Below are 26,581 nucleotides of genomic sequence, written 5' to 3'. Positions count from 1 at the left end.
TGGAAAAACATTAATTTGTGTACAAAGACAGACACTTATATTTAAACACATTGGCCACGTAATAATGGAAAGAATTCACAAGTACCTTTTTAATTCACTCTTACACAACTTTTACAAATAACCATTCAAATGGTGAAAAGATCGCATAACTGTCTGTTGTTTAGAAGCTCATCTTGAAGAGTGACTTTGTACGTACGTATATTCTCGAGCTAAAATTAATGGTAAGCACAAATAAAAAAATGTTAATGGTGAACTATCTAGTATCCTTGGAACATTGGTGGAGGTGGGGAAGAGTATACAGCGCCCAAGGTTGGTGGGAGAATGAAGTCATCTGGTCCAGGCGGTGGTAAAATAACGGTCTGAGTAGGAGGAGGAGCTACAGATTGTGCGGGTGTTGGTGGGACAGGAGATAGTTTAGGAGGAGATGAAACTGGTGTAGAAATTGGTGGTGGAGGTGGTGGAAGCGATTGAACCGGTGGTAGGACAGGAGATGGTTTAGGAGGAGATGAAACTGGTGTAGAAGTTGGTGGTGGTGGTAGATGCGATTGAACCGGTGGTGGGACAAGAGATGGCTTAGGAGGACTTGAAACTGGTGTAGAAGTTGGAGTTGGGACTGGAGATGGCGTAATGGGTTTGGGAGGCATAGGAGTTGGTGTCAAAAATGGAGTTGGGGATGGAGATGGCTTATGAGGTTTCTGAGGTGGAGAATTTGGTGTTCCAGCAGGAGTCGGGATTGGGGATGGTTTAGGAGGAGATGAGACTGGTGTATGAGTCGGAGTAGGGACTGGAGATGGCGTAGGAGGTTTTTGAGGTGGAGAATTTGGTGTTTGAGCAGGGGTTGGGACTCGAGATGGTTTAGGTGGTGCTGAAGCTGGTGTATGAGTTGGAGTCGGGACTGGAGATGGCTTAGGAGGTTTTTGAGGTGGAGAAACGGGTGTTTGAGAAGGAGTCGGGACTGGAGATGGCTTAGGAGGTGCTAAAACTGGTGTATGAGTCGGAGCCTGGACTGGAGATGGCTTAGGAGGTTTCTGGGGAGGATTAACCGGTGTTCGAGTTGGAGCTGGGGCTGGGACAGGAGACTGTTGAGGAGATTTATGGGGAGAACTTGGTGTTTTAGTAGGAGTTAGGACTGGGGATGGTGTAGGAGGTTTTTGAGGTGGAGAACTTAGTTTTGGAGCGGGAGCTGGGGCTTGAGATCGTTTAGGAGGAGAAAAAACTGGTGTTAAAGTCGGAGCTGGGAATGGAGATAGCTTAGGAGGTTTCTGTGGAGGTTGAATTGGTGTTCTAGTTGGAGATGGGCCAGGAGATGCTTTGATAGGTTTAGGGGGAGTTGAAATGGGTGTTTGAGTTGGAGCTGGGCCTGGAGATGCTTTGCCAGGTTTAGGTGGAGCCGAAGCTGGTGTTCTAGTCGGAGCTGGGCCTGGAGATGCTTTGCCAGGTTTAGGAGGAGCCGAAACTAGTGTTTGAGTCGGAGCTGGGCCTGGAGATGTTTTGCCAGGTTTGGGGGGAGCTAAAACTGGTGTTCGAATCGGAGATGGGCCAGGAGATGCTTTAATAGGTTTAGGGGGAGATGAAACTGGTATTTGAGTTGGAGCTGGGCCTGGAGATGCTTTTCCAGGTTTAGGGGGAGATGAAACTGGTGTTTGAGTCGGAGCTGGGCCTGGAGATGATTTGCCAGGTTTAGGAGGAGCTGAAACTGGCGTTTGAGTTGGTGCTGGGCCTGGAGTTGCTTTCCCAGGTTTAGGAGGATCTGAAATTGGTGTTCGTGTCGGAGCAGGACCTGGAGATGCTTTGCCAGGTTTAGGAGGAGCTGAAACTGGTGTCAAAAACGGAGTTGGGACAGGAGATCGCTTTGGTGTGTGAATTGGTGGACTAGAAGTGGGAGGAGGAGTATAAGTCTTTGATGGTGTCGGAGGAAGTGATGTTTGGGATGAAGGAGTTGGTGGAATTGATGTTGGTGGTTTTGATGTGGGAGGTGGAGTATAACTCTTTGATGGTGTCGGAGGAGGTGATGGTTGGGATGATGGGGTTGACGGAGTTGATGTTGGTGGCTTTGATGTTGGAGGTGGATTGTAACTCGTTGATGGTGTTGGAGGAGGTGATGTGTGAGTGGAAGGAGTTGGCGGAGTTGATGTTGGTGGCTTGGATGTGGGAGGTGGAGAATAAGTGTTATATTCTTGAGGAGGTGATGCTTGTTTTGAAGGGCTTGGTGGAGTTGAAGTTGGTGGCTTAGAAATGGGAGGTGGAATATAAGTTGTTACTTCTTTTGGTGGAGGTGATACTTTGGATGAAGGGCTTGGTGGAGTTGCAGTGGGTGGCGGAGTATAACTCTTGGATAGGGTCGGAGGAGGTGAGGCTTCTGATGGTGGAGTTGATGATGGGGGCTTGGATGTGGGAGGTGGAGTATACGTTTTTTCTTCTTCCGGTGGAGGCAATACTTTGGATGAAGGGCTTGGTGGAGTTGAAGTTGGTGGTTTGGAAATGGGAGGTGGAGTATAAGTTTTTTCTTCTTCCGGTGGAGGCGATATTCTGGATGAAGGGCTTGGTGGAGTTGAAGATGGTGGCTTGGAAATGGAAGGTGGAGTATAAGTTTTTTCTTCTTTCGGTGGAGGCGATACTTTAGATGAAGGGCTTGGTGGAGTTGAAGTGGGCGGCGGAGTATAACTCTTAGATGGGGTCGGAGGAGGTGATGTTTGGGATGAAGGAGTTGGTGGAGTTGATGATGGTGGCTTGGATGTGGCAGGTGGAGTATAGCTTATTGATGGCGTCGGAGGAGGTGATGATTGGGATGAAGGGGTTGGTGGCTTTGATGTGGGAGGTGGAGTGTAAGTCGTTGATGGTGTCGGAGGAGGTGATGCTTCGGATGAAGGAGTTGGTGGAGTTGATGTTGGGGGCTTTGATGTGGGAGGTGGAATGTAATCCATTGATGGCGTTGGAGGTGGTGATGCTTGGGATGAAGGGGTCGGCGGAGTTGATGTTGGTGGCTTTGATGTGGGAGGTGGATTATAACTCGTTGACGGTATCGGAGGGGGTGATGCTTGGGATGAAGGGGTTGGCGGAGTGGATGTTGGTGGCTTTGATGTGGGAGGTGGAGTATAACTCGTTGATGTGGGAGGTGGAGTATAACTCGTTGATGGTGTCGGAGGAGGTGATGCATAGGATGAAGGGGCTGGTGGAGTTGATGTTGGTGGCTTGGATGTGGGAGGTGGAGTATAACTCTTTGATGGTGTTGGAGGAGGTGACGATTGGGATGAAGTGGTTGGTGGAGTTGAAGTTGGCGGTTTTGATGTGGGAGGTGGAGTATAACTCTTTGATGGAGTCGGAGGAGGTGATGCTTGGGATGTGGGTGTTGGTGGTGTTGATGTTGGTGGCTTAGATGTGGGAGGTGGAGTATAACTCTTTGATGGTGTCAGAGGAGGTGGATATATTCCACACTTCCATTCACATTGATCAGGGATTTTGGATGTGAAATTATTGTTTGTCAAGAGCAAAACATCAATATTCTTTTCAAAGAGTTTTGCTGGAATTGGCCCTTCGAAATTATTGTTTCTAATGTCAAGGTTAGAAAGGTGATTCAACTCTAGAACAGCATTTGGAAATTTACCTACGAAACGGTTGTTATTGACATCAAGCTCTTCCAATTGTTGAAGTTTAGAGAAACTATCCGGGATGATTCCACAAAACCGATTAGTGTTTATGTGGAATGTGGTGAGATCAGTCAAGAGCGCGAGCTCAACCGGAAAGTACCCAGCTATGTCAGCATTGTTAAGATGGACACCAGAAACAACCTTCAATTTGGAATCATCGCGTGCCGGTGAACAGAGTATACCATTATAGGCGCACACATTCGCACCAACCCAATTTCCAGTCGTATTGAAAGGGTCAGAGTACATAGCTTTTTTCCATGCTTGAAGAGCAATATAAGCTCTCTTGAGCCTCGGGTTTTCAAAAGTTAAGCTAGGATCAAAGTTAAAGCCAGACTCATCTTTGTTCTGGGAAAGGTCCAGAAGTTGTCTATGCGCAATATAGGATGCCTCAACATCAGTTAAAGCCAAAGAAAATGATGAGAATGAGGAGAAGAAAAAAGTGAAAATAAGAAAGCAGCTTGAGACCTTCATGTTTAGATGGTTAGCAATATCTAACCACCACCTTGGATTGGCCCAAGGCTGCTTGTGATTTATGCATGGGAGTATTGGTGGAATTTATATGGACCTTGGCCTCTATTTTTAGCCCCTGAATATTTGGAAATTGGCTAAAATTTTGAAGGTTCTCATATTTGTACGGACTATGTCTGCTAAGATTTAGGTTGTTTTCCCTTAATTGGACACATATTTAGCAAAGCTAAAATTAGATTATGACCAAGTCTTCCTTTTAACAACTGGGCATTATAAAATACCAATTTTATTATTGTGCATAGTTTTTTGTAGTTCTTTTAGTAATTTAAATAAAATTTTCTGTTATAAATGTAAAGATAATTTTGCTTCAAGATTCTGTTTCATTTTTTTTTTTTTTTCTTTTTCTTTTTTGAATAGCAAAGTAATTTATTGGATGGAATAACTGTACAAGAGAAGGCCCAACAGAAAGTTGGCCTAGATCAAACAAAACATGGCTAGTGAAGTCCAGCCCAACAAAATATACCCAATCCCACCCTTAAACCATCTCTAAGACAGAGGAATGTTGCTAAGGTCAACCCCCAGAGCATCGTTCATCTGCATAGAGGAAGAAGGGGGATCACTGCGGGTGAAGGATTGAGGAAGATGCCACGCCTTCATTACTCGAAATGCCACAGATGTTGGTTCCCATCTGTAGGAGGGTCTTTTCTTAATATAAGTATATAATAAATAAATGGTGACATCTCTAAACACAATTGTGAATGATCCACAAAAATACGGAGAGTATAAAAAAAAAGAGTATTAAGGTGATCTTGATAGTGCACTTCTTATCTCCGCCAACATACTTACTAACCAGTCTATTTTCTCCTCCTTCTCTATCCTTTTCTAAATCCTTCACAGTTGTGTTTACATATATCACCATTTATTTATTATTCACTTATATTAAGAAAAGACCCTCCATAAGCCATATACAGAGGCTGTGAGACATTGCTTAGCTAAAAATATTTTATTTAATTTTTATATTATGGTGTTCATCTACCACATTGCATAAAATGTCAGATTTAGAGACAATTAATAATATATCGCACCTTATCTAATGACCAACACATGCATCATGCCAATATCTATATCTATAAATTTTCATGTGTTAAATATTTGTATTCTCCACTTATAAACATAGGTGGTCATTATAAATCAAAACAAGAAAAAGTACTATAATAATACGTAAATGTGGACTTGTGTATCTTAGATGTAACTCCAAAATAATACGTAAATGTGGACTTGTGTATCTTAGATGTAACTCCAAGTCTCATCATCTCTGTTCTCATCTAATTACCACTATTACATAGTTTGTCTTTTGTGTGCCTAAATGCATATTACTGGTTATATATCACATTTTTTATTTGATACCATATTTTTCACACTTACAAACCCTGCTTAATCTATTGCTTGCAAGATGCAATGGATCATTTTAATACTCACAATTTGTCTTGACAACTGTGTATTTAAGTTAAAGTTTCCTATATTAAATGGAGGCCGGGAGTGTTAAAAATAAAATATCATTATAAAAGTTTTTCAAGCCTTGATTAAAGTGATTTATAGAAGTGATATCAATATAAATTGAAAGTTTTGGGTTAATTTCATTGACAACTCTTCAGATTTGGCCAAATATCACGTTCAAACATCTTTTAAAAATTATTATCATTAACATTTCAAATCATTTTTCTGTCATTAACACCTAACATTTTTACTGTCATTTTTTTTTTTTTTAATGCCTTTTAATTTAAAATAGCATAATTATAAAAAGATGAAATTACACCCATTAATTACCCAACACCCTCACCCTCACTCGTACTTTCTCTCTTTATCTTCGGCCACTTCCCACCACCTCACCACCATTGCCAGTTGATATCTTGCTGTAGGTTTTGGAATTGGGGATAGTGGTTCACTCGATTATCATTGGAATTTCATTGGGTGCTTCTAAAAGTCCCAAAACAATAAAGCCTCTTGTAGCTGCCCTCCCCTTCCATCAATTTTTTGACGCCATGGGACTTGGTGGATGTGTAGTACCCAATTTCATTACTATTTGAATAAAGATATTGTTGGTAAAGTTGTTATTACATATCTATTTTTATATTTGATTAGGCATAGGATTTCAGAGAGAGATGGTGAACAATCACCAAATAAATAAAGAGCCTGTTTGGTTTGCAATTATAAAAATAATTTTTTATTCTCAAAAAATTGTACAAAAATTTTTGGTTGGTTCAGTTTTTTAAAAATTCAGTTATAAAAAAATATCTTTTATTATTCTCTCAAAACTGTTCATATGTGGAGACTAGAAGAAAACAATTATAAAATAAAGAGATTTGAAACATATATAATGGTGATCGAGAAATTGGAAATGTGCATAGAGATATTGAAATTGGTCATAGAGTTTGTGGTCGTCTTCATTGAAGCTGTTGCTGTTGTTATCAATCAGAGATCATCAACTATCACTGTTCCTCTCCCCTATCTTGTTCTTCTTTAGTCATTATTTTTTATTATTTTTTTCTTCTTCTTCTTCTCTAGATTTATGGGTATGTGCCTGTATCTAATATGAATTGTATGGATTTCATTGGATGAACATTTAAATTCATGAATTTTGAGACTACCAATGTTTTGCAGTTGGTACATTTTATTTCTTAAACATAAAATGATGTTGCTATGGCTAAAGTAATAATTTAATGTGATTTTACTTTTATTTATGTCAGAGTACTGTCTGAGATGCTTGTACCCTTTTTTTTTTTGTTTTTTTGAGAAAATTTGAAGGCACCAATGGAACATAGTAGGTGTTGCTTTGTGTTTGTATACCAGGATAAGAACTTTAATTTACATGCTATTTAAGGATTTAAATTAAAGAGGATAAGAGCAATTGTGGTTGCATTATTTCCTAAAATGGGCATAATTAATAATTGAGATTGTGCACCCAAAAAAAAAAAAAAAGGGTAAAAGTGTAAAATACTCCCCTATATTATACCAATATTATATAATGTCTCCTTAATTATTTTTTTGAAATAAGTTGATCCCTTTGACTATCCAAAACAAGCAAAATGTCTCTTTAAATGGCACTAAAAATTAATTTCCAACCAATAAAAGAGCACAATTACTAATTCATCCTTACTTATTAATTTATTATAATAAATCAAAATATCTGAATGACCACTTTGCACCTATCTTCTTCCCTCTTTCATTTTTTTTTCTCTGCCTTTTTTTTCATCTCTCTGCTCTCTCTGTTTCACTTACTTCGCCACCCACCATGGCCACCACCCCTCATCTCTCTTCTCCACTGATGTCGCTGCCCATCATCTCCATCACCCACTCTCTCTCTCTCTCTTCTCCACCTCATCCATGTCCGTATGTGTATATATACTCCGTATATATTTATATATAGGCGTGGACCATGACCAAATTTATCCCTTCATCGTTGAAATTTCTGTATGATGGGAGAGAATAAGGATCACTACTCTTGAAGTCCCTGACTACTAATTTTTCCCCTTGCACAACAATCACTTTTAACAGCCCCAAAGGTTCTCCCATAGTCCACTCCTACAAAGGCATCAACTTCAGAAATAAGGCAATAACTACAACCTGTAAAGCCAATACAATTTTGAAAAAAAACACAGAACTATGAGAACAATCTCAAACTTCTCAACCAAAGCAAGCTATACAGAAACAGAATAATTATCATTTATCATCTTTAAAGACATGCTTATTTGCTCCCCAAACATACGCTGATCCCAACTGAAGACCCCAATGAACAAGTCAGCACTTTGAAAGGAAAACCTAACAATATAAAAGAACAAAAAAAATATATATATATATTGACCAGGTTCAATGTATAAACTGTCAGTTGAAGAACAATAAAGAATAAGTTCTCAGTTAAAAACCAGATTTCGAGAGAGAGAGGGTCATGTATGGAAAAATCAATGGTTAAAAAAAATCAAATAACTGAAGCTCTCAAGATTAACTTTCTTTGATTCAATTATTCATTCTCAGCTGAAATACACACCAGAGAAACAGAAGTAAACGAAGTAAAATGTATGAAACCCTATATCACAGATAGGGAGAAAGAGACCACCTTCAACTTGAATGTAGAAATTAAAAGCAAAAAACCGTCGATATAGTTATGTATAACTTATAAACACAAATGTAGCGACAATATGGTAAGTTCCAGACAAAATCAAAGCAAGGAATCAAAACACGAAGACCAAAAAATCATCAAATTAACTCAAACTCCTGGTTGAACTGAAGCTCACTGGGTTTGACGGCGAAGTACTTCTGGTTGCCACGGAACCCACACCTCCATCACGGTGGCCGGTTCGGTCGTCACCGACGAGGGCCTCATCGGGTATGCTCCCTCCTCTGGGCATTGATTGCGGCGCTATGTAAACATTGGTAGTCAGGGACTTCAAGAGCAGTGATCCTTATTCTCTCCCATCACACAGAAATTTCAATGATGAAGGGATAAATTTGGTCATGGTCCGCGCCTATATATATATATATATATATACATATACATATACGTTTACATATACACATACGGACTGAGGTGGAAAAGAGAGAGACTGAGCGGTGGATGATGGGCAGCCACATCAGTGGAGAAGAGAGATGAGGTGTGGTGGCGATGGTGGGTGGCGAAGAAAAGAGAGAGAGAGAGAGAGAGAGAGACAGCAGAGACATAAAAAAAAAAACAGAGAAAAAAAATGAAAGGGGAAAGAGATAGGGGCAAAGTGGTCATTTCATGATAGCAGATATTTTGATTTATTATAATAAACTAATAAGTAAGGCTAAATTAGTAATTGTGTTCTTCTTAACTTTTGGTGACTTTTAAAGAGGCATTTTGCTTGCTTTTGATAATTAAAGGAACAACTTGCTTTAAAAAATAATTCGGGGTATTTTGCTTTTTTGGCAAAAAAAAAAAAAAAAAAGGAAAAAAAGAGATTGACTAAGAGAAGGTTGAGTATTCTGAATGTACACATGAACCTACCAAATTTCAAGGAATTGGAAGAAATTGAGAAAAAAACGAAGGGGGGTTAATCCAGCAAGTAATTTTTTTTTGGTGGATAAATTTATTCTTTCTATCATTTTAGACGAATATACTTCAAAATTCATATAAATTTGTGTTTCCCAGCTGAAATTCTGTGAGACCACTTCAAGATCTCAACCACCACGTTTTAGAACAATAGTCATATGGAGTAGTGTTGGGATTGTACCAATTAAAAGAGCAACCCGCACTAGACTCAAGCCGTTGCAAAGCAAAAGTGTAGAGCAAAACTGTCTAAGTTCTTTATCAAATGCATACATTACTTATATCTCCTTATACATGAACTCCATAATGTTGTACTTGAGTTACTTGCAATATAATTTGGGGATGTACACATATAAATGCCAAATACATACACATACACATATATATTGAAATAAGTAAATAGTGGGCGCGTAAATTTAACCTTTGTCACACATAAGACCATGATACACATGACTTTTATAAGATCGTTATTTGTATTTTATTTGTATTATTTGTTAAAAAAAAATTGGGAGAGGTTGAATTGTCTAGAATAGTGTCACTGAAATGGTTTCTCTATTACGGAAATTATCATTGTCACCCTCGCAATCTGTGCTTCTTTTGATCATTGTTAAATTTTGAATATTGAAATTGATTGCAATCACTCTATGATCTTTACCTATATTATGACTAGCCACTCATATAAGTCATATGATCATATCCAAGAAAGTGCACATATCCACTGTTGATTAAAAAGGCACCCCCATTTATATGTTATTGCGGAATAAAAATTGTTGCTTCTTGTCTTAATTTTATATTTTGTTCTAGTGAAGCTTTATTGTAGTTGATAACAACTTGAATTAAAAAAAATTGATTAGTGTACAAAGACAGACACTTCTATTTAAATACATTAGCCATGTAATAATAGAAAGAATACACAAATGCCTTTTTAATTAATTCTTACACAACTTTTACAAATAACCATTCAAATGATGAAAAGATCGCACAACTGTCTGCTGTTTAGAAGCTCATCTTGAAGACTGACTCTGTACGTACGTATATTCTCGAGCTAAAATTAATGATAAGCACAAATAAAAAAAATGTTAATGGTGAACTATCTAGTAGCCTTGGAACATTGGCGGAGGTGGGGAAGAGTATACAGCACCCAAAATTGGTGGGATAATGAAGTCATCTGGTCCAGGTGGTGGTAAAATAACAGTTTGAGTAGGAGGAGGAATTACAGATCGTACGGGTGTTGGCGTCGGTGGATGTGATTGAACCGTTGGTGGGACAGGAGATGGTTTAGGAGGAGATGAAACTGGTGTAGAAGTTGGTGGTGGTGGTGGTGGATGCGATTGAACCGGTGGTGGGACAAGAGATGGTTTAGGAGGACTTGAAACTGGCGTAGAAGTTGGAGCTGGGACTAGAGATGGCGTAGTGGGTTTAGAGGGCGCAGGAGTTGGTGTCAAAATTGGAGTTGGGGATGGAGATGGCTTAGGAGGTTTCTTAGGTGGGGAATTTGGTGGTCCAGTAGGAGTCGGGATTGGAAATGGTTTAGGAGGAGATGAGATAGGTGTATGAGTTGGAGCAGGGACTGGAGATGGCTTAGGAGGTTTTTAAGGTGGAGAATTTAGTGTTTGAGCAGGGGTCGGGACTCGAGACGATTTAGGTGGTGCTGAAGTTGGTGTATGAGTCGGGGCCGGGACTAGAGATGGCTTATGAGGTTTTTGAGGTGGAGAAACAGGTGTTTGAGAAGGAGTCAGGACTAGAGATTGCTTAGGAGGTGTTGAAACTGGTGTATGAGTTGGAGCCGAAACTGGAGATGGCTTAGGAGGTTTCTGAAGAGGATTAACTTGTGTTCGAGTCGAAGCTGGGGCTGGGACAGGAGACTGTTGAGGAGGTTTCTGGGGAGAACTTGGTATTTTAGTAGGAGTTGGAACTGGGGATGGTGTAGGAGATTTTTGAGGTGGAGAACTTAGTTTTGGAGTTGGAGTTGGATTTAGAGTTGGAGATCGTTTAGGAGTTGAAGAAACCAGTGTCAAAGTTGGAGTTGGGAATGGAGATGGCTTATGAGGTTTCTGTGGAGGCTGAATTGGTGTTCGAGTAGGAGACGGGGCAGGAGACACTTTGATAGGTTTAGGGGGAGTTGAAATGGGTGTTTGAGTCAGAGCTAGGCCTGGAGATACTTTGCCAGGTTTAGGAGGAGTCGATACTGGTGTTCGAGTCGGAGCTGGGCCTGGAGATGCTTTGTTAGGTTTAGAAGGAGCCGAAACTGGTGTTCGAGTCGGAGCTGGGCCTGGAGATGCTTTGCCAGGTTTGGGGGGAGCTGAAACTGGTGTTCGAATCGAAGATGGGCCAGAAGATGCATTGATAGGTTTAGGGGGTGATGAAATGGGTGTTTGAGTTGGAGCTGGGCCTGAAAATGCTTTGCCAAGTTTAGGGGGAGCTGAAACTAGTGTTTGAGTCGGTGCTGGGCTTGGAGATGATTTGCCAAGTTTAGGAGGAGTTGAAACTGGCGTTTGAGTCGGAGCTGGGCTTGGAGTTACTTTCCCAGGTTTAGGAGGAATTGAAACTGGTGTTCGTGTCGGAGCTGGGCCTGGAGATGCTTTGCCAGGTTTAGGAGGAGCTGAAACTGGTGTCAAAGACGGAGTCGGGACAGGAGATCGCTTTGGTGTGTGAATTGGTGGACTAGAAGTGGGAGGAGGAATATTAGTCTTTGATGGTGTCGGAGGAGGTGATGCTTGGGATGAAGGAGTTGGTGGAATTGATGTCGGTGGTTTTGATGTGGGAGGTGGAGTATAACTCTTTGATGGTGTCAGATGAGGTGATGGTTGGGATGATGGGGTTGACGGAGTTGATGTTGGAGGTGGATTATAACCCGTTGATGGTGTTAGAGGAGGTGATGCGTGAGTGGAAGGAGTTGGCGGAGTTGATGTTGGTGGCTTGGACGTGGGAGGTAAAGAATAAGTGTTATATTCTTGAGGAGGTGATACTTGTTTTAAAAGGCTTGGTGGAGTTGAAGTTAGTGGCTTAAAAATGGGAGGTGGAATATATATGTTACTTCTTTTGGTGGAGGTGATACTTTGGATGAAGGGCTTGGTGGAGTTGAAGTGGGTGGCGGAGTATAACTCTTAGATGGGGTTGGAGGAGGTGAGACTTTGGATGGTGGAGTTGATGATGGGGGCTTAGATGTTGGTGGTGGAGTATAAGTTTTTTCTTCTTCTGGTGGAGGCGATATTTTGGATGAAGGGTTTGGTGGAGTTGAAGTTGGTGGCTTGGAAATGGGAGGTGGAGTATAAGTTTTTTCTTCTTCCGGTGGAGGTGATATTTTGGATGAAGGGCTTGGTGGAGTTGAAGTTAGTGGCTTGAAAATGGGAGGTGGAGTATAAGTTTTTTCTTCTTCCGGTGGAGGCAATACTTTGGATGAAGGCCTTGGTGGAGTTGAAGATGGTGGCTTGGAAATCGGAGGTGGAATATAAGTTTTTTCTTCTTTTGGTGGAGACAATACTTTAGATGAAGGGCTTGGTGAAGTTGAAGTGGGTGGTGGAGTAAAACTCTTGGATGGGGTCGGAGGAGGTGATGTTTGGGATGAAGGATTTGGTGGAGTTGATGATGGTGGCTTGAATGTGGGAGGTGGAGTATAGCTTGTTGATGGCGTTGAAGGAGGTGTTGATTGGGATGAAGGGGTTGGTGGCTTTGATGTGGAAGGTGGAGTGTAAGTCGTTGATAGTGTCGGAGGAGGTGATGCTTTGGATGAAGGAGTTGGGGGAGTTGATGTTGGGGGCTTTGATGTGGGAGGTGGAATGTAACCCATTGATGGTGTTGGAGGAGGTGATGCTTGGGATGAAGGGTTTGGCCGAGTTGATGTTGGTGGCTTTGATGTGGGAGGTGGATTATAACTCGTTGACGGTGTTGGAAGGGGTGATGCTTGGGATGAAGGGGTTGGCGGAGTGGATGTTGGTGGTTTTGATGTGGGAGGTGGAGTATAACTCGTTGATGGCATCGGAGGAGGTGATGCATGGGATGAAGGGGTTGGTGGAGTTGGTGTTGGTGGCTTGGATGTCGGAGGTGGAGTATAACTCTTTTATGGTGTCGGAGGAGGTGATGCTTGGGATGAAGGGGTTGGTGGAGTTGAAGTTGGCGGTTTTGATATGGGAGGTGGAATATAACTCTTTGATGGAGTCGGAGGAGGGTATGCTTGGGATGTAGGTGTTGGCGGTGGAGGAAGTGATGTTGTTCCACACTTCCATTCACATTGATCAAGGATTTTGGATGTGAAATTATTGTTTGTCAAGAGCAAAACATCAATATTCTTTTCAAAGAGTTTTGTTGGAATTGGCCCTTCGAAATTATTGTTTCTAATGTCAAGGTTAGAAAGGTGATTCAACTCTAGAACAACATTTGGAAATTTACCTACGAAACGGTTGTTATTGACATCAAGCTCTTCCAAATGTTGCAGCTTAGAGAAACTATCCGGGATGATTCCACAAAATCGGTTAGTGTTTATGTGGAATGTGGTGAGATCAGTCAAGAGCATGAGCTCAACCGGAAAGTACCAGCTATGTCAGCATTGTTAAGATGGACACCAGAAACAACTTTCAATTTAGGATCATCGCGTGCTGGTGAACAGAGTATACCATTATAGGCACACACATTCGCACCAACCCAATTTCCAGTTGTGTTAAAGGGGTCGGAGTACATTGCTTTTTTCCATGCTTGAAGAGCAATATATGCTCTCTTGAGCCTTGGGTTTTCAAAAGTTAAGCTAGCATCAAAGTTATAGCCAGACTCATCTTTCCTCTGCGAAAGGTCTTGTAGTTGTCTATGCGCAATGTAGGATGCCTCAGCATCAGTTAAAGCCAAAGAAAAGGACGAGAATGAGAGAACAAAAGAGAGAGAATTAGAAAGTAGGGTGAGACTTTCATGTTTTGCTCCAAACCACCACCTTGGATTGTTCCAAGGCTGCTTGCAATGATCTATGCGTCCAGTGGAGGGTGTTATAGGGAGGTGGTGGGAGGGAGGTTTGAGTGACTACTGGTAGTAGCTTCCATTTTTAACCCCGGAATTTTTGGTGCTGTAATGTATTGCACTAAATTTGAAGGTGCCACTAATTTTATGAACAATGCCAGTTAAGATTTAGGTTATTTTCCCTTTATAGCTCATGCCTATTGTATTGCACTAAACCCAATTTGTTTTGCTAAAGTAACAACTTCACGTTTTAACAAACCGGTTAAAATACCACTTTACCTTTTAACAAATCTTGCAGGAGTAACTGCTCCAGAAATTATTAGAAATAATAATAATAATAATTGGACGCGTGAAAAATCAAAATTTTTTTTTCTTTTCTTAATACATAGTTTGTTCTAGATAAATTAATAAATTTTATTATACATAATTTGTTTTTAGAATAATGTCATTAAGAGAGTTATTTAATGGACCACGAATTTTTCATATTAATTAAGACTTCTTTTTAAGACATATAAAAAATTAAATAAATAATTTGATACATCTCTCAATTTAACGATTAAATATGGGGATTTCATTTCAACATGGCTCCCATTCATTTTCAAATGAAAGGTATGGTGCCAGCGTCAAAAGTCTGCAACATTTCTTTTGGCTTAGTAATATTTTTATTTTATTATTATTATTATTATTTTTTTGACAACAATAACGTGTTTACCGTATTGTTAATGTCCGGACCAATTTCCCTCGCAATCACGTGTTTACATCTTTCAAAAATGCTCTGAACCAAACTGAACTTCTCTTCCTTTCTCTCTGGTGTTAAACCCTAGCAAGATTTTTGGCAATCTCTACTCATGGTTGTCATCCATCATTGTGTAACCCATCAGTCTACCCATAAGTTCTCTGCAATAGAAGATTCATCAGAAGTTTGCACTCTCAAGTTTTCGCACTGTGTGGAGTTGGAATCGTGTCTAGGGTTTCTGCAACGCGAGAGCTTTTCGACGACCATTTACATATCAGTTGTAAGTAATCTTTTTGCTCTGTTTCTCGCAACTATCTGTATACCCATGTAAGAATCCCTAAAGCAATTGAAGTTGAAACCCTAGTTTGAAACTTAACATTATAAGTATTGTGATTTTCGACTTGCAATTATGGAAATGAGTAGCTAACAATTGATTCTTTTTGTCATTTTTCAATTTTTAGGTGTGGTTTCTCAGAATTTTGACTTTAGTCTTTTTGATTTACCAAACCTTTTTCCCATTAACCCTTTTTGGTTTGATGGTGGAAAAGATTTCCCCATTTTTTTCCCGTTAACCCTTTTTGGTTTGATGAAATTGAGATTTGAGAAGGAAATCTGAGGAGTTATGCCTGGCTGTTGTATTTTATTTATTTATTTATTTTATTTGTATGTGAAATGGATTCTTTAATTGATTAGGTTTCTTTTGTTGAAATGCAAAATTTTTTAGTAGGAATATTTGCAAACAATTGGAATGGAATTTTTATTTAGACATCGCTTCTTTGTAGTCTTAAGCTTAAATACTTTATACTTCAACACCTACTTCAGTTTGATTTAGTCTAAAAGTCTATTTTTTACTTCTTCCTTTGTGATTCATTCTTGCAGTAGTCATCTTAGCGATGAAAAAAATTGAAAAACAATGTATAATTAACTTGACAATGGTCGTGCAGTCTTTTTTTAATGTATAATTAACTTGACAATGGTTGTGCAGTCTTTTTTGGGGTTTAATATTGGATTTACCAATACAATTTGCTTACAAGTGATATTAGGAAAGATATTTACAAATGGATATAGGTTAATACTTAATACTAAAAATATGAATTCTAATTAAGTGGTATCAAAAGAATAGAGGAGTGGTTTGTGGATCCCTGCAGTATTTGATGGAATTAAATTGGAAGATGTTACAAATGTTCCATTGCCCAGGATGACTTGTGATTTGTTGTGCCTGATTCTGACTTCTAATATATTATGAGGTTTAATGGTTCAGAAAATTGAATAGAAATAGGACTCTCTCTCTCTCCTTTTTTTTTTTGGGTAAGGTCCGTGATGGGAGAATCTGCTAGGGAAATTGCTTAGGGTGGAAAATTTTGGTGGTTTTCAGTTTTTGCCTTTATTGGGAGGGGGTCTAATTCAACAATTAGCTTATGCTTTTTTTTTTCTTCAATGAATTTTAGAAAAAGAAAAGAAGCAGTCATATTTATTTTCTTATACTTTCTCTTTCCTTTTTGTATGAATTTATTCTAGGGTACTCTAAGAATGACATCATTGCTCTGGTGTTGGTTTGCATTCAAGGGACAAGTGGGCAGGTAAGGCATCAAGAATTTGTGTTAACTGACATATATTTCCACTAACTTCGATGTATTTCAATCCACCAAATAGCATTGATTCTTGTTCTAGCATTTTTTATGCACTCTGGTCACTTTAGTTTAACTTTTGCCTTACTCCACATAGGTGAATTGCCTTTTTATTATTATTATTATTATTTTATATATTTTAAAATTGGAGTAGCTTCTTCAATTTGTGGTTATGATTGGTCTTACCATCCAATGCCAAGTGTTTAATTTTAATTTTTAATTTTTATTTTCCTGAATGAATCAAGTTGCTTCCAAATGTCTCTTATTTTGGCCTGTTGGATATTGTGACTGTCTCATTAACTGGGCAATGATTACCGTTAAAGGAAATACTGTGGTTGTACTTTAAACAAGGAAGTTTTGGCTGCTGCAGTAAACACTGGGTGGAGGGAAAGGAACACTTGATTATTTAAAAATGACTTCAGGGATATTTCTACTCTCCAAAGAGAAATTACCGAGGTTGTCAGACTGAAATATAATTCTCTTAATGGGTTTGTTGATAATTCAGAAAATCAGTGGATTATTAGAGAATGGAATTTACCTGAATCGGTCTTAAGTAAGAAGCTAAAGTAATGTGGTGGTTATGCTAGGTTCTGCACCCGTGTGTCGGTATTTGTTTTGGTTCCTTGGTACTCAGAACAGGATAGGTACTGCAGATTTGCATGAGATCAGTTTGGCAGTCTTGCTCTGGACCATTTGCTGGACTCTTGTTGTCATTATAAGTTGTTGGCCTGTTATAACTCTGTTTTTGGGTGCTTTAAGCTGGATTGGAGCAAGTTCATTTTCTTCAAGGAAAGGGCTGCAATAGTTGGTGTTGTGCCAACACAGAGTTTTGACCTATTACACTGTTTCTGGTTTTGCTTTGAGGTTTACAGGTTTTGATATTAGGTTTTTTGGTGAGAGTTTCTTTTTGTTGGTGGTGGATTAGTTTTCTATGCCTTTTGAGTATTGTCCTTGTTGGCTGTAGGTTTGATTGTGTTTTTGTGTTGTTTTGTTGGTGGGGAGGAATGCTTCCTTGAATGCTGTACTGACAGTTTGTGATTTTGGAATAAAAATCATTCTTGCTTCTTCAAAAAAAAAAAAAAAAGCGGAGTCAATCTGTGGTCCTATCAATTATTATTATTTTTAACTGGAAAAGTTTTATTTTTCTTTTCTCATTATGCATTGGTGGCATTGGAGCTTTTTTGATGCTGGGGGATGCCCCTTGAATACTTATTTAAATTTGTTAATGAAAGTCTGATTACCTAAAAAAGTTTCTATAATTATTCACTCTTTGTTAGGCAAAAAGTGTTGGTGTGCACTTGTTAATCTCTTCAAAGAACTTTTGAACCAAGTATTGCTCCAAGATAACATGAACTTCATAAATCATCTATTATGAATGTCTTTATGCCCTGATAATTCTGTTAGCTGCCTGATTTATTCACTAATTATGAGTTTTATTTTGACTTTCTTCTTCGATTTTTATTTTGAGATTGTGAATTTGATTTTGAGTTTGGTTGCAACAGCACAAAGACGACTGACAACAGCCCAACAGCGACCAAGTACTGCAATTTTAATGGTGAGTTTCTAGCTACTTCCTTTTTTTCCATTCTTTTCCTCTGCTTTTCTAGTAATCATACCGAAAATAAAAATAGTATAATTATTCCATGTTAATGTTTTATGTTTTACAAGTGCCTGAACAGATAGGATCAAATTAAGTTTAGTTTGGCTTTGGCTTTATTCTTAATAAACATAAAATCAAGAACCACATTGTATGTTGTGCATTAGCAGTGAGACGGGCGGTATTTCTTCTTACACTTTCAATAAATAAATTAAAATATTCTATTAATGTGTATTAACTACTTTGTCAAGATTATCAATCTGGGCAGCTTGTGCAACCTCTACAAATTCAGTAAAATAGAAAACAACCCTCTCCATAACAAAGACAGGATTCCACTTAATCCCATTAATTCATTTGTCATATAAGTTCATCCTTATATGCCCTTTTTGTTGCTGACTTGCTCGATGAATATAATTATATTGCTGCGTACACTTGGTGTCATGAAATATCAAATTTGTTGTAGACTTGGCATACATGTCCACATAAATTTTGTACTATTTCTTCCTACAAATTCTAGTTGTAGGATGCTCTTGATACAATAAACCCTTTTACATGTGAATCTGATGAATCATGGAGTGTCTGGAGACCCAAAAAACTAAATGGTTCAAATCATCAAGTTATTAGTAATTTTTCTTTTTCTTTTTATTTTTGTGTGTGTGAGTATAGGGGTGGTGGTCCTTAGATGAAAGCTCCTAAATCCATAACCTCTGAGAATAGTTGGGGTTGTTCCTAGATTAACTTCTTTAGACACACATACAGATTTCAATGTATTAGAAACTTGTGAGGTCTATGGGATAGAGGTGTTAGGTGCTAACTTTTTATTTTGAAGCACAAATATTATATTTTAATAAAACAAATAATAAAAACATGTAAGCAATCCACATTAACAGATATTAATAAAGAAATCAAGAGAAAACAATAATAATAAAGTAAATTAGAAAGTCTTGATTTGAACAAACTAGAGGCATGCTAGGCATTGTCCTAAAGAAGAACGTAATATCCTCATCTATTTATATTGCATATTGTCCTTTCACTTCAAAGAAATGATGGAATATGGATATCAATCGAGCATCAAGTCATTAAGGGCAGAGTCCGCCGCCAGTGAATTTTTATATAGTTATACTACATTCTTAAAATTGTCAAAATTCAAAAAATGTCCCCACTAAATGTTTATCAAAACACTTCTATATGCCCCAAAACCCGCCACAATCATCGTCTCTCTCTCTTTAAACTTCACGATATGCCGAGCTTCTTGGATATGGGTTGACCACAAATTTTCTAAGATTGTCTTTAATTACCATCTTGGTCTATAAAAAAAATCTAAGATTAATCATATCAAACCTGTTAGTTTTTTTATTTCTATTTTACTAAATTAGAAATTTTATGACTATGCATGCATTTTGTTAAAATTTCTTTAATTTGAATTACCTTTAATATGTTAACTAGATGAAAACTGAAATGTAAGTATTTACTTAAAAAAATAATTGAAATGGAAGTATGAGCCATTTTAAATGAAAATACAAGTTAAAGTTCTGTCGGCTGCCCTCTCTCAAATCATTTCTTGTTCTGTCGCTTGTCACTGATATCAATCATGTGATGGATAGAAATTTTACCTATTCATCACTAAAAAAGTTGGACCAACTATAATGACAGAGCCAGAAAATTATTTGCGACTTGCAAGGGCGCGACCTTAGAAAATAATAAGATAAATTCCAAGTTACCATAAAAGGGGAGCTTAATTAAAAATTTAGTGAAAGCATTACGAGAAATTTATCTAAATTATAAGTGTTCAATATAAATAATAAAAAAATTCAGTGGCAGCGGACTCTCCCACTCTAATGTAGCTTAGTCTCTGACCAACTAGAATTTAGTGGCATAAAACCTGGAAGTGAACTATAAAATTATTTTGGAGATAGATAGAAAGAATTTTGTGTTAGTGGTTTAAATAAAACCCGGAAGTGAACTATAAAAATAATTTTGGAGTAAGAAATTGATACGCAAGATAATCTTAAAGTTGTGAAGAAAAGGACAACTTGTCTTCTATCAGAATTCTGGAGGAGTCCTGTCCAACTAAGTCTGTCCGGTCTATATAGAATTCTTCTTGATGAAAATCATGATTACTTGGGCTAACCAACATAGCTCCCTAAACATCTCATAATATTTTGTGATTGAACTTAGATTGAGCTTACGTCTGCCTCTTTCGACATAGTACATGAGAAATTCTTCTTTATATTAAATTATTTATAAAAGAAACAATTTGTTTTTTATTTTGTGATTTTTAGTTGGAACATTGAACCTAACTTACAAATATTTGGAAAATCATTTATATAAGCATACATACAAAGGATACAAATTAGTATAAAGGCGTAAATGTATGTAAGCATACATTGAAATATTTATGTAAGTGCATATATGCAGTTAAACTAAAATATTTATGTATGTGCATATATTCATGTAATTAATTAAATTTGTGTTTGTGTGCGCGACTAGCAACGTATATGTACCATGTATGAGTTTATATATATATATATATATATATATGTTAAATATTTTGGCATTAATTTTAAATATTGTTGTATAGTATATTGAAGGAAGTCACTTTTATTCCCCCAAGAAACTTTGTGAAACAACATCTATTGTAGAATATATTTTTCAGGAAATCTTTTTCGTCAGAACAAACGGAGTGTTGTTTATACGGTTCGATCAAGTACTGAGTCCATGCTGTTTTATCGTGATAAAATCATCTTAGAAGTTATGGTAACTTAACGAGCATATGACTTATTTGGTGGATTCCAAAGTGACCCAATTACTGATTGCTTGTGATCTTAATTCTATACCTTGTGTACCTGCAGTTTTAATGCAGTAAACAACTAGAACAATAGGCACCGCTAATTTTGTGAACAAACACTCATTTGAATTTTTTTTTTTCTTTCGGTAAATCTTATTTCAAATATTCATTTGCAACATATTTTAACAACTAAGTGGTCAAAATTAATTATTCAAAATACTAATAAGAGATTTGCTTGTTATTGCAAGAAAATTCATGTGGAACCACATTGTCTGCAGCAATAGGACCCTAAATTTCTTCTAGATAAAAATGTTAGTTAAAAAAAATGGTATCAATTATGTAAAACCTCTTGTTGAAGAGCGAGTTTGTACATATACTTTGAAGTCTAAATCAATGGTATAAATACATAAAAGAAATAGTTATTGGTAAACTATTTAATAACCTATCAATGGTAAAAATAAAAAAATAAAAGTTACTAGTGAACCTTTTAATAGCCTTGGTACATTGGCGGAGGTGGGGAAGAGTATTGTAAGCCCACGGTTGGTGGGAGAATGAAGTCATCGTTTCCTGGCGGTGGTAAAGAGACCGCGTGAGTAGGAGGAGGAGTTAAAGATCGTGCAGGTGTTGGTGCTGGTGGATGCGATTGCACCGATGGTGGGATAGGAGATGTCTTAGGAGGAGCTAAAACTGGTGGATGTGATTGAACTGGTGGTGGGATAGGAAATGGTTTAGGAGGAGTTGAAACTGGTGTAGAAGTTGGTGCTGGTGGATGCGATTGAATCGGTGGTAGGATAGGAGATGACTTAGGAGGAGCTGAAACCGGTGTAGAAATTGGAGTTAGGACTGGAGATGGCTTAGTGGGTTTAGGAGGTGCAGAAATTGGTGTCAAACCTGGAGTTGGGGCTAGAGATGGCTTAGGAGGTTTCTGAGGTGAACTTGGTATTTGAGTTGGAGTTGGGATTCGAGACGGTTTAGGAGGAGCTGAAATTGGTGTTTGAATCGGAGCGGGGATTGGAGATGGCTTAGGAGGTTTTTGAGGTGGAGAATTTGGTGTTCGAGTTGGGGTTGGGACTGGAGACGATTTAGGAGGTGCTAAAACTGGTGTATGAGTCGGAGTCGGGATTGGAGATGTCTTAGGAGGTTTCTGAGGTGGAGAAACTGGTGTTCGAGCAGGAGTCGGGTCTGGAGACGAATTAGGTGGTGTTGAAACTGGAGATGGCTTATGAGGCTTTTGGGGGGAACTTGGTGTTCTAGCAGGAGCTGGGACTAGGGATGGCTGAGGAGGTTTTTGAGGTGGGAAACTTAATTTTGGAGCCGGAGTCGGGATAGGAGACTGCTTAGGAGGTTTCTGGGGAGAACTTGGTGTTTTAGTAGAAGCTGGGACTGGGGATGGTTTTGGAGGTTGATAACTTAGTTTGGGAGCTGGAGTTGGGACTGGAGATTGTTTAGGAGGAGCAGAAACTGGTGTTAAAGTTGGCGTTGGGACGGGAGATGGCTTAGGAGGTTTCTGTGGAGGCTGAATTGGTGTTCGAGCCGGAGATGGTCCTGGAGATGCGTTGACAGGTTTAGGGGGAGATGAAACGGGTGTTCGAGTTGGAGTTGGGCCTGGAGATGCTTTCCCAGGTTTAGGAGGAGCCGAATTTGGCGTTTGAGTTGGAGATGGGCCTGGAGATGCTTTGCTAGGTTTAGGAGGAGCCGAAACTAGTGTTCGAGTCGGAGCGGGGCCTGGAGATGCTTTGCCAGGTTTAGGTGGAGCCGAAACTGGTGTGCGAGTTGGAGTTGGGCTTGGAGATGCTTTCCCTGGTTTAGGAGGAGTCGAAATTGGCGTTCTTGTCGGAGCTGGGCCTAGAGATGCTTTATCAGGTTTAGGAGGAACTGAAACTGGTGTTTGTTTTGGAGTTGGGCCAGGAGACATTTTGGTAGGTTTTGGAGGAGACGAAACTGGTGTCAAAGATGGAGTTGGGATAGGGGATGGCTTTGGTGTGTGACTTGGTGGACTAGAAATAGGAGGAGGAGTATAAGTCTTTGATGGTGTCGAAGGAGGTGACGATTGGGATGAAGGGGTTGACGGAGTTGATGTTGGCGGTTTTGATGTGGAAGGGGTTGTATAAGTCTTTGATGGTGTTAGAGGTGGTGATACTTGGGGTGAAGGAGTTGGCGGAGTTGATGTTGAGGGCTTAGATGTGAGAGGTGGAGTATAACTCGTTGATGGTGTTGGTGGAGGTGATGCTTGGGATGTAGGGGTTGGCGGAGTTAATGTTGGTGGAGTTGATGTGGGCGGTGGAGGTGAGGCTTGGGATGATGGAGTTGGTGGAGTTGATGATGGTGGCTTGGATGTGGAAGGTGGAGTATAAGTGTTGTATTCTTGAGGAGGAGGTGATGGTTGTTTTGAAGGGCTTGGTTGAGTTGAAGTTGGTGGCTTGGAAGTGGGAGGTGGAATATAAGTTTTTTCATCTTCTGGTGGAGGAGATACTTTGGATGAAGGGCTTGGTGGAGTTGAAGTGGGCGGCGGGGTATAACTCTTGGATGGAGTTGGAGGAGGTGAGGCTTGGGATGAAGGAGTTGGTGGAGTTGATGATGGTGGCTTAGACGTGGGAGGTGGAGTATAGCTTGTTGATGGCGTCGGAGGAGGTGATGATTGGGATGAAGGGGCTGGTGGATTTGATGGTGTCGGAGGAGGTGATGCTTCGGATGAAGGAGTTGGTGGAGTTGATGTTGGGGGCTTTGATGTTGGAGGTGGAATGTAACCCGTTGATGGTGTCGGAGGAGGTGATGCTTGGGATGAAGGGGTTGGCGGAGTTGATGTTGGTGGCTTTGATGTGGGAGGTGGACTATAACCCGTTGACGGTGTCGGAGGAGGTGATGCTTGGGTTGAAGGGGTTGGTGTAGTTGATGTTGGTGGCTTTGATGTGGGAGGTGGAATATAACTTGTTGATGGCGTCGGAGGAGGTGATGCATGGGATGAAAAGGTTGGTGGAGTTGATGTTGGTGGCTTGGATGTGGGAGGTGGAGTATAACTCTTTGATGGTGTCGGAGGAGGTAATTCTTGGGATGAAGGGGTTGGCGGAGTTGATGTTGGTGGCTTTGATGTGGGAGGTGGAATATCACTTGTTGATGGCGTCGGAGGAGGTGATGGATGGGATGAAGGGGTTGGTGGAGTTGATGTGGGTGGCTTGGATGTGGGAGGTGGAGTATGACTCTTTGATGGTGTCAGAGGAGGTGATGCTTGGGCTGAAGGGGTTGGTGGAGTTGAAGTTGGTGGCTTTGATATGGGAGGTGGAGTATAACTCTTTGATGGAGTCGGAGGAGGTGATGCTTGGGATGTAGGTGTTGGCGGAGTTGATGTTGGTGGCTTGGATGTGGGAGGTGGAGTATAACTATTTAATGGTGTTGGAGGAGGGGATATTTTTCCACACTTCCATTCACATTCATCAGGGATTTTGGATGTGAAATTATTGTTTGTCAAGAGTAAAACATCAATATTCTTTTTGAAGAGTTTTGCTGGAATTGGCCCTTCGAAATTATTGTTTCTAATGTCAAGGTTAAAAAGGTGATTCAACTCTAGGACAAAATTTGGAAATTTACCAACGAAGCGGTTGTTATTGATATCAAGCTCTTCCAAATGTTGCAGCTTGGAGAAACTATCGGGGATGATTCCACAAAACCGGTTAGTGTTTATGTGGAATGTGGTGAGATCAGTCAAGAGCGCGAGCTCAACCGGAAAGTACCCAGCTATGTCAGCATTGTTAAGATGGACACCAGAAACAACTTTCAATTTGGGATTATCGCGTGCCGGTGAACAGAGTATACCATTATAGGCACACACATTAGCACCAACCCAATTTCCAGTTGTGTTAAAGGGGTCAGAGTACATAGCTTTTTTCCATGCTTGAAGAGCAATATAAGCTCTCTTGAGCCTTGAGTTTTCAAAAGCTAAGCTAGCATCAAAGTTATAGGCAGACTCATCTTTGATCTGCGAAAGGTCTAGAAGTTGTCTATGCACAATGTAGGATGCCTCAGCATCAGTTAAAGCCAAAGAAAAGGATGAGAATGAGGAAAACAGAAGAGAGATAATAAGAAGGTAGGCTGAGACCTTCATGTTTTGATGGTTAGGAATGCCAAACCACTACCTTGGATTGTTCCAAGGCTGCTTGCAATAATCTATGGGTCCTGTCGAGGGTCTTATATAGTGGTGGAGGGAGGTTGATTTGAGAGACTACATCAGTAGTCTTAGTTTTTAACTAATTTGTTTAATTTATTGCTCTAAATTTGAAGGTTCTCCTAATTTTGTGGACAATGCCAGCTAAGATTTAGGTTGTTTTCCCTTTATAGCTCATGTTTTAATGTATTGTACTAAAACTAATTGTTTTGTTATAATACAAATTTCACCTTTTAACAATGTTTGCCTGGAATAACTGGACCCAATAAAATTGTCAGGGAAAAAAAATTGGACCCAAGAAAAATCATTTTTCATTTATACATAGTTTGTTCTATATAAATTGATAAATTTTATTATGCGTAGTTTATTTATTTTATTTTATTTATGCTACTAAAAGTGCTCTCTCCTGATAAGAGTCTTGAATTCTCTATATTTAACCATTGATGAGACTGTTTTTTGAGATCTATAAAAAAATAAATGAATAATCTTTTAATCCAACTGTTAAATACACAGAGATCATTACTCTTGTGATGAGAGGATACCCTTGATAGCATTACTATGGTTTTTATCATTTTTTCTTAGTCTTTTGGACTCTGTTTCTACGTATGATGAGTTCTGCTTTAAGATTTTGGTTTTATTGCTTAGCGAAAAATATTGACTTATTTATTATTATTATTATTATTTACCTTTCAAAAAAAAAATATTTATTTTAAAAATTTCTTCTTTTTGGTTTTCTTTTACCACATAATGTATAAACACACTGTTATTTAATGACCACCATATCCTGCAACATTGACGGTTTTGATGATGAGAATCCTAATGCATGATACTCGAGCTGAATTTTGATTTTTATTAAATTATTGAAGATAGTTGGAACCAGGTGTCATGATTGTCCTATGAAATTTCAATTTCAACATTTTTGTAATCAGAACTACAAATGGGAGCTAGAGAAAAATTATTACATGGTTCGGATCATATGCTCTCGGTCAATTACATTCCGTCATGTAAGCAAATGTTATTGAGTATTTTGCTTGGCAGTTTGTTATTGGCAGGGACTAGATCATGTAATAATTTCTCGAAGCTAGAAGTGTAGAGTTATGATAACATCATTGCTCCTATTTATCATTATTATTATTATTTTTATCCTTTCACCCTTTATTAGAAGGAGAAGATTGTAAAAGAGTTCAGTTTTCAAAATTAGTTTGCATTGTTTTAGAGTTTGAAGGCTTGAATCAACAGTGATACATCGAGATCATGTCTTCATTTTTCTTGACCATAAAGAAATTTAAATTACATTCGGAAGCCAACTCAACCAAACCGTCCCACTAGAGGTCAGCAGCTCTACGAGTAAGAGTCCATTTACTCAGTACATGAGCAACTTGGTTATGATGGATTTTAACATCTGCATCTCCATAACTTCAATGCACGAGGAGTCGCAACCCTTCCCTAACCACCACAGTATCTGCCAGCTCTAGACTCGCAACATTAGACTGGAAAATATAGACCACTTCTTTAACACTAGAAGCCTTCCATCACACTGTCTTGGCTT

At 39.0% G+C, this 26,581-nt stretch overlaps 4 protein-coding genes across 4 annotated transcripts; 1 reads left to right on the top strand and 3 right to left on the bottom strand.

The window, feature by feature from the left end:
* Window positions 1–10: 10 nt before the first annotated feature.
* LOC132295757 (proline-rich extensin-like protein EPR1) lies at window positions 11–6,159 on the bottom strand. Its single transcript, XM_059794048.1, has 4 exons — window positions 6,147–6,159; window positions 5,289–5,336; window positions 5,201–5,205; window positions 11–3,992 (listed from the first exon to the last, which is right to left on the bottom strand). The coding sequence occupies exons 1-4, from the start codon at window positions 6,157–6,159 to the stop codon at window positions 258–260; spliced, it is 3,801 nt and encodes a 1,266-aa protein (XP_059650031.1). The 3' UTR covers window positions 11–257.
* A 4,115-nt stretch (window positions 6,160–10,274) lies between these two features.
* LOC132295756 (proline-rich extensin-like protein EPR1) lies at window positions 10,275–12,970 on the bottom strand. Its single transcript, XM_059794047.1, has 3 exons — window positions 12,218–12,970; window positions 10,899–12,098; window positions 10,275–10,760 (listed from the first exon to the last, which is right to left on the bottom strand). The coding sequence occupies exons 1-3, from the start codon at window positions 12,968–12,970 to the stop codon at window positions 10,275–10,277; spliced, it is 2,439 nt and encodes an 812-aa protein (XP_059650030.1).
* Window positions 12,971–14,835: 1,865 nt separating this feature from the next.
* Window positions 14,836–20,943, top strand: LOC132295755 (uncharacterized). The gene is made up of 5 exons (XM_059794046.1): window positions 14,836–15,140; window positions 16,379–16,440; window positions 17,991–18,043; window positions 20,742–20,842; window positions 20,938–20,943. Exons 1-5 carry the CDS (start codon window positions 14,973–14,975, stop codon window positions 20,941–20,943), a joined length of 390 nt encoding a protein of 129 aa, XP_059650029.1. The 5' UTR covers window positions 14,836–14,972.
* Window positions 20,944–21,360: 417 nt separating this feature from the next.
* LOC132295754 (proline-rich extensin-like protein EPR1) lies at window positions 21,361–24,972 on the bottom strand. The gene has a single exon (XM_059794045.1). It carries the CDS (start codon window positions 24,970–24,972, stop codon window positions 21,361–21,363), a length of 3,612 nt encoding a protein of 1,203 aa, XP_059650028.1.
* Window positions 24,973–26,581: the final 1,609 nt, after the last annotated feature.

Source organism: Cornus florida, unplaced genomic scaffold (genome assembly GCF_030987335.1).
Source record: "Cornus florida cultivar Cherokee Brave unplaced genomic scaffold, ASM3098733v1 CherokeeBrave_3.0.0_Hap2_Chr02, whole genome shotgun sequence".
NCBI lineage: Eukaryota > Viridiplantae > Streptophyta > Magnoliopsida > Cornales > Cornaceae > Cornus > Cornus florida.
Note: the sequence above shows the minus strand (reverse complement) of the source record. Positions and strands in the feature narration are given on the sequence as shown.

Bases quoted from the DNA above. Each gene is read 5' to 3' on its own strand.
- LOC132295755 (XM_059794046.1), top strand. From the start codon at position 14,973: ATGGTTGTCATCCATCATTGTGTAACCCATCAGTCTACCCATAAGTTC. The intron at 15,141-16,378 runs GTAAGTAATCTT...AATTTATTCTAG, and splicing joins CGACCATTTACATATCAGTT to GGTACTCTAAGAATGACATC. The intron at 18,044-20,741 runs GTGAGTTTCTAG...TATATTTTTCAG, and splicing joins CAAGTACTGCAATTTTAATG to GAAATCTTTTTCGTCAGAAC.
- LOC132295754 (XM_059794045.1), bottom strand. From the start codon at position 24,972: ATGAAGGTCTCAGCCTACCTTCTTATTATCTCTCTTCTGTTTTCCTCA.
- LOC132295756 (XM_059794047.1), bottom strand. From the start codon at position 12,970: ATGGGTTACATTCCACCTCCCACATCAAAGCCCCCAACATCAACTCCC. The intron at 12,099-12,217 runs GTAACATATATA...CCCACGTCCAAG, and splicing joins TATCACCTCCACCAAAAGAA to CCACCAACATCAACTCCGCC. The intron at 10,761-10,898 runs GTTTCTCCACCT...AAACCTCCTAAG, and splicing joins TGACTCCTTCTCAAACACCT to CCATCTCCAGTCCCTGCTCC.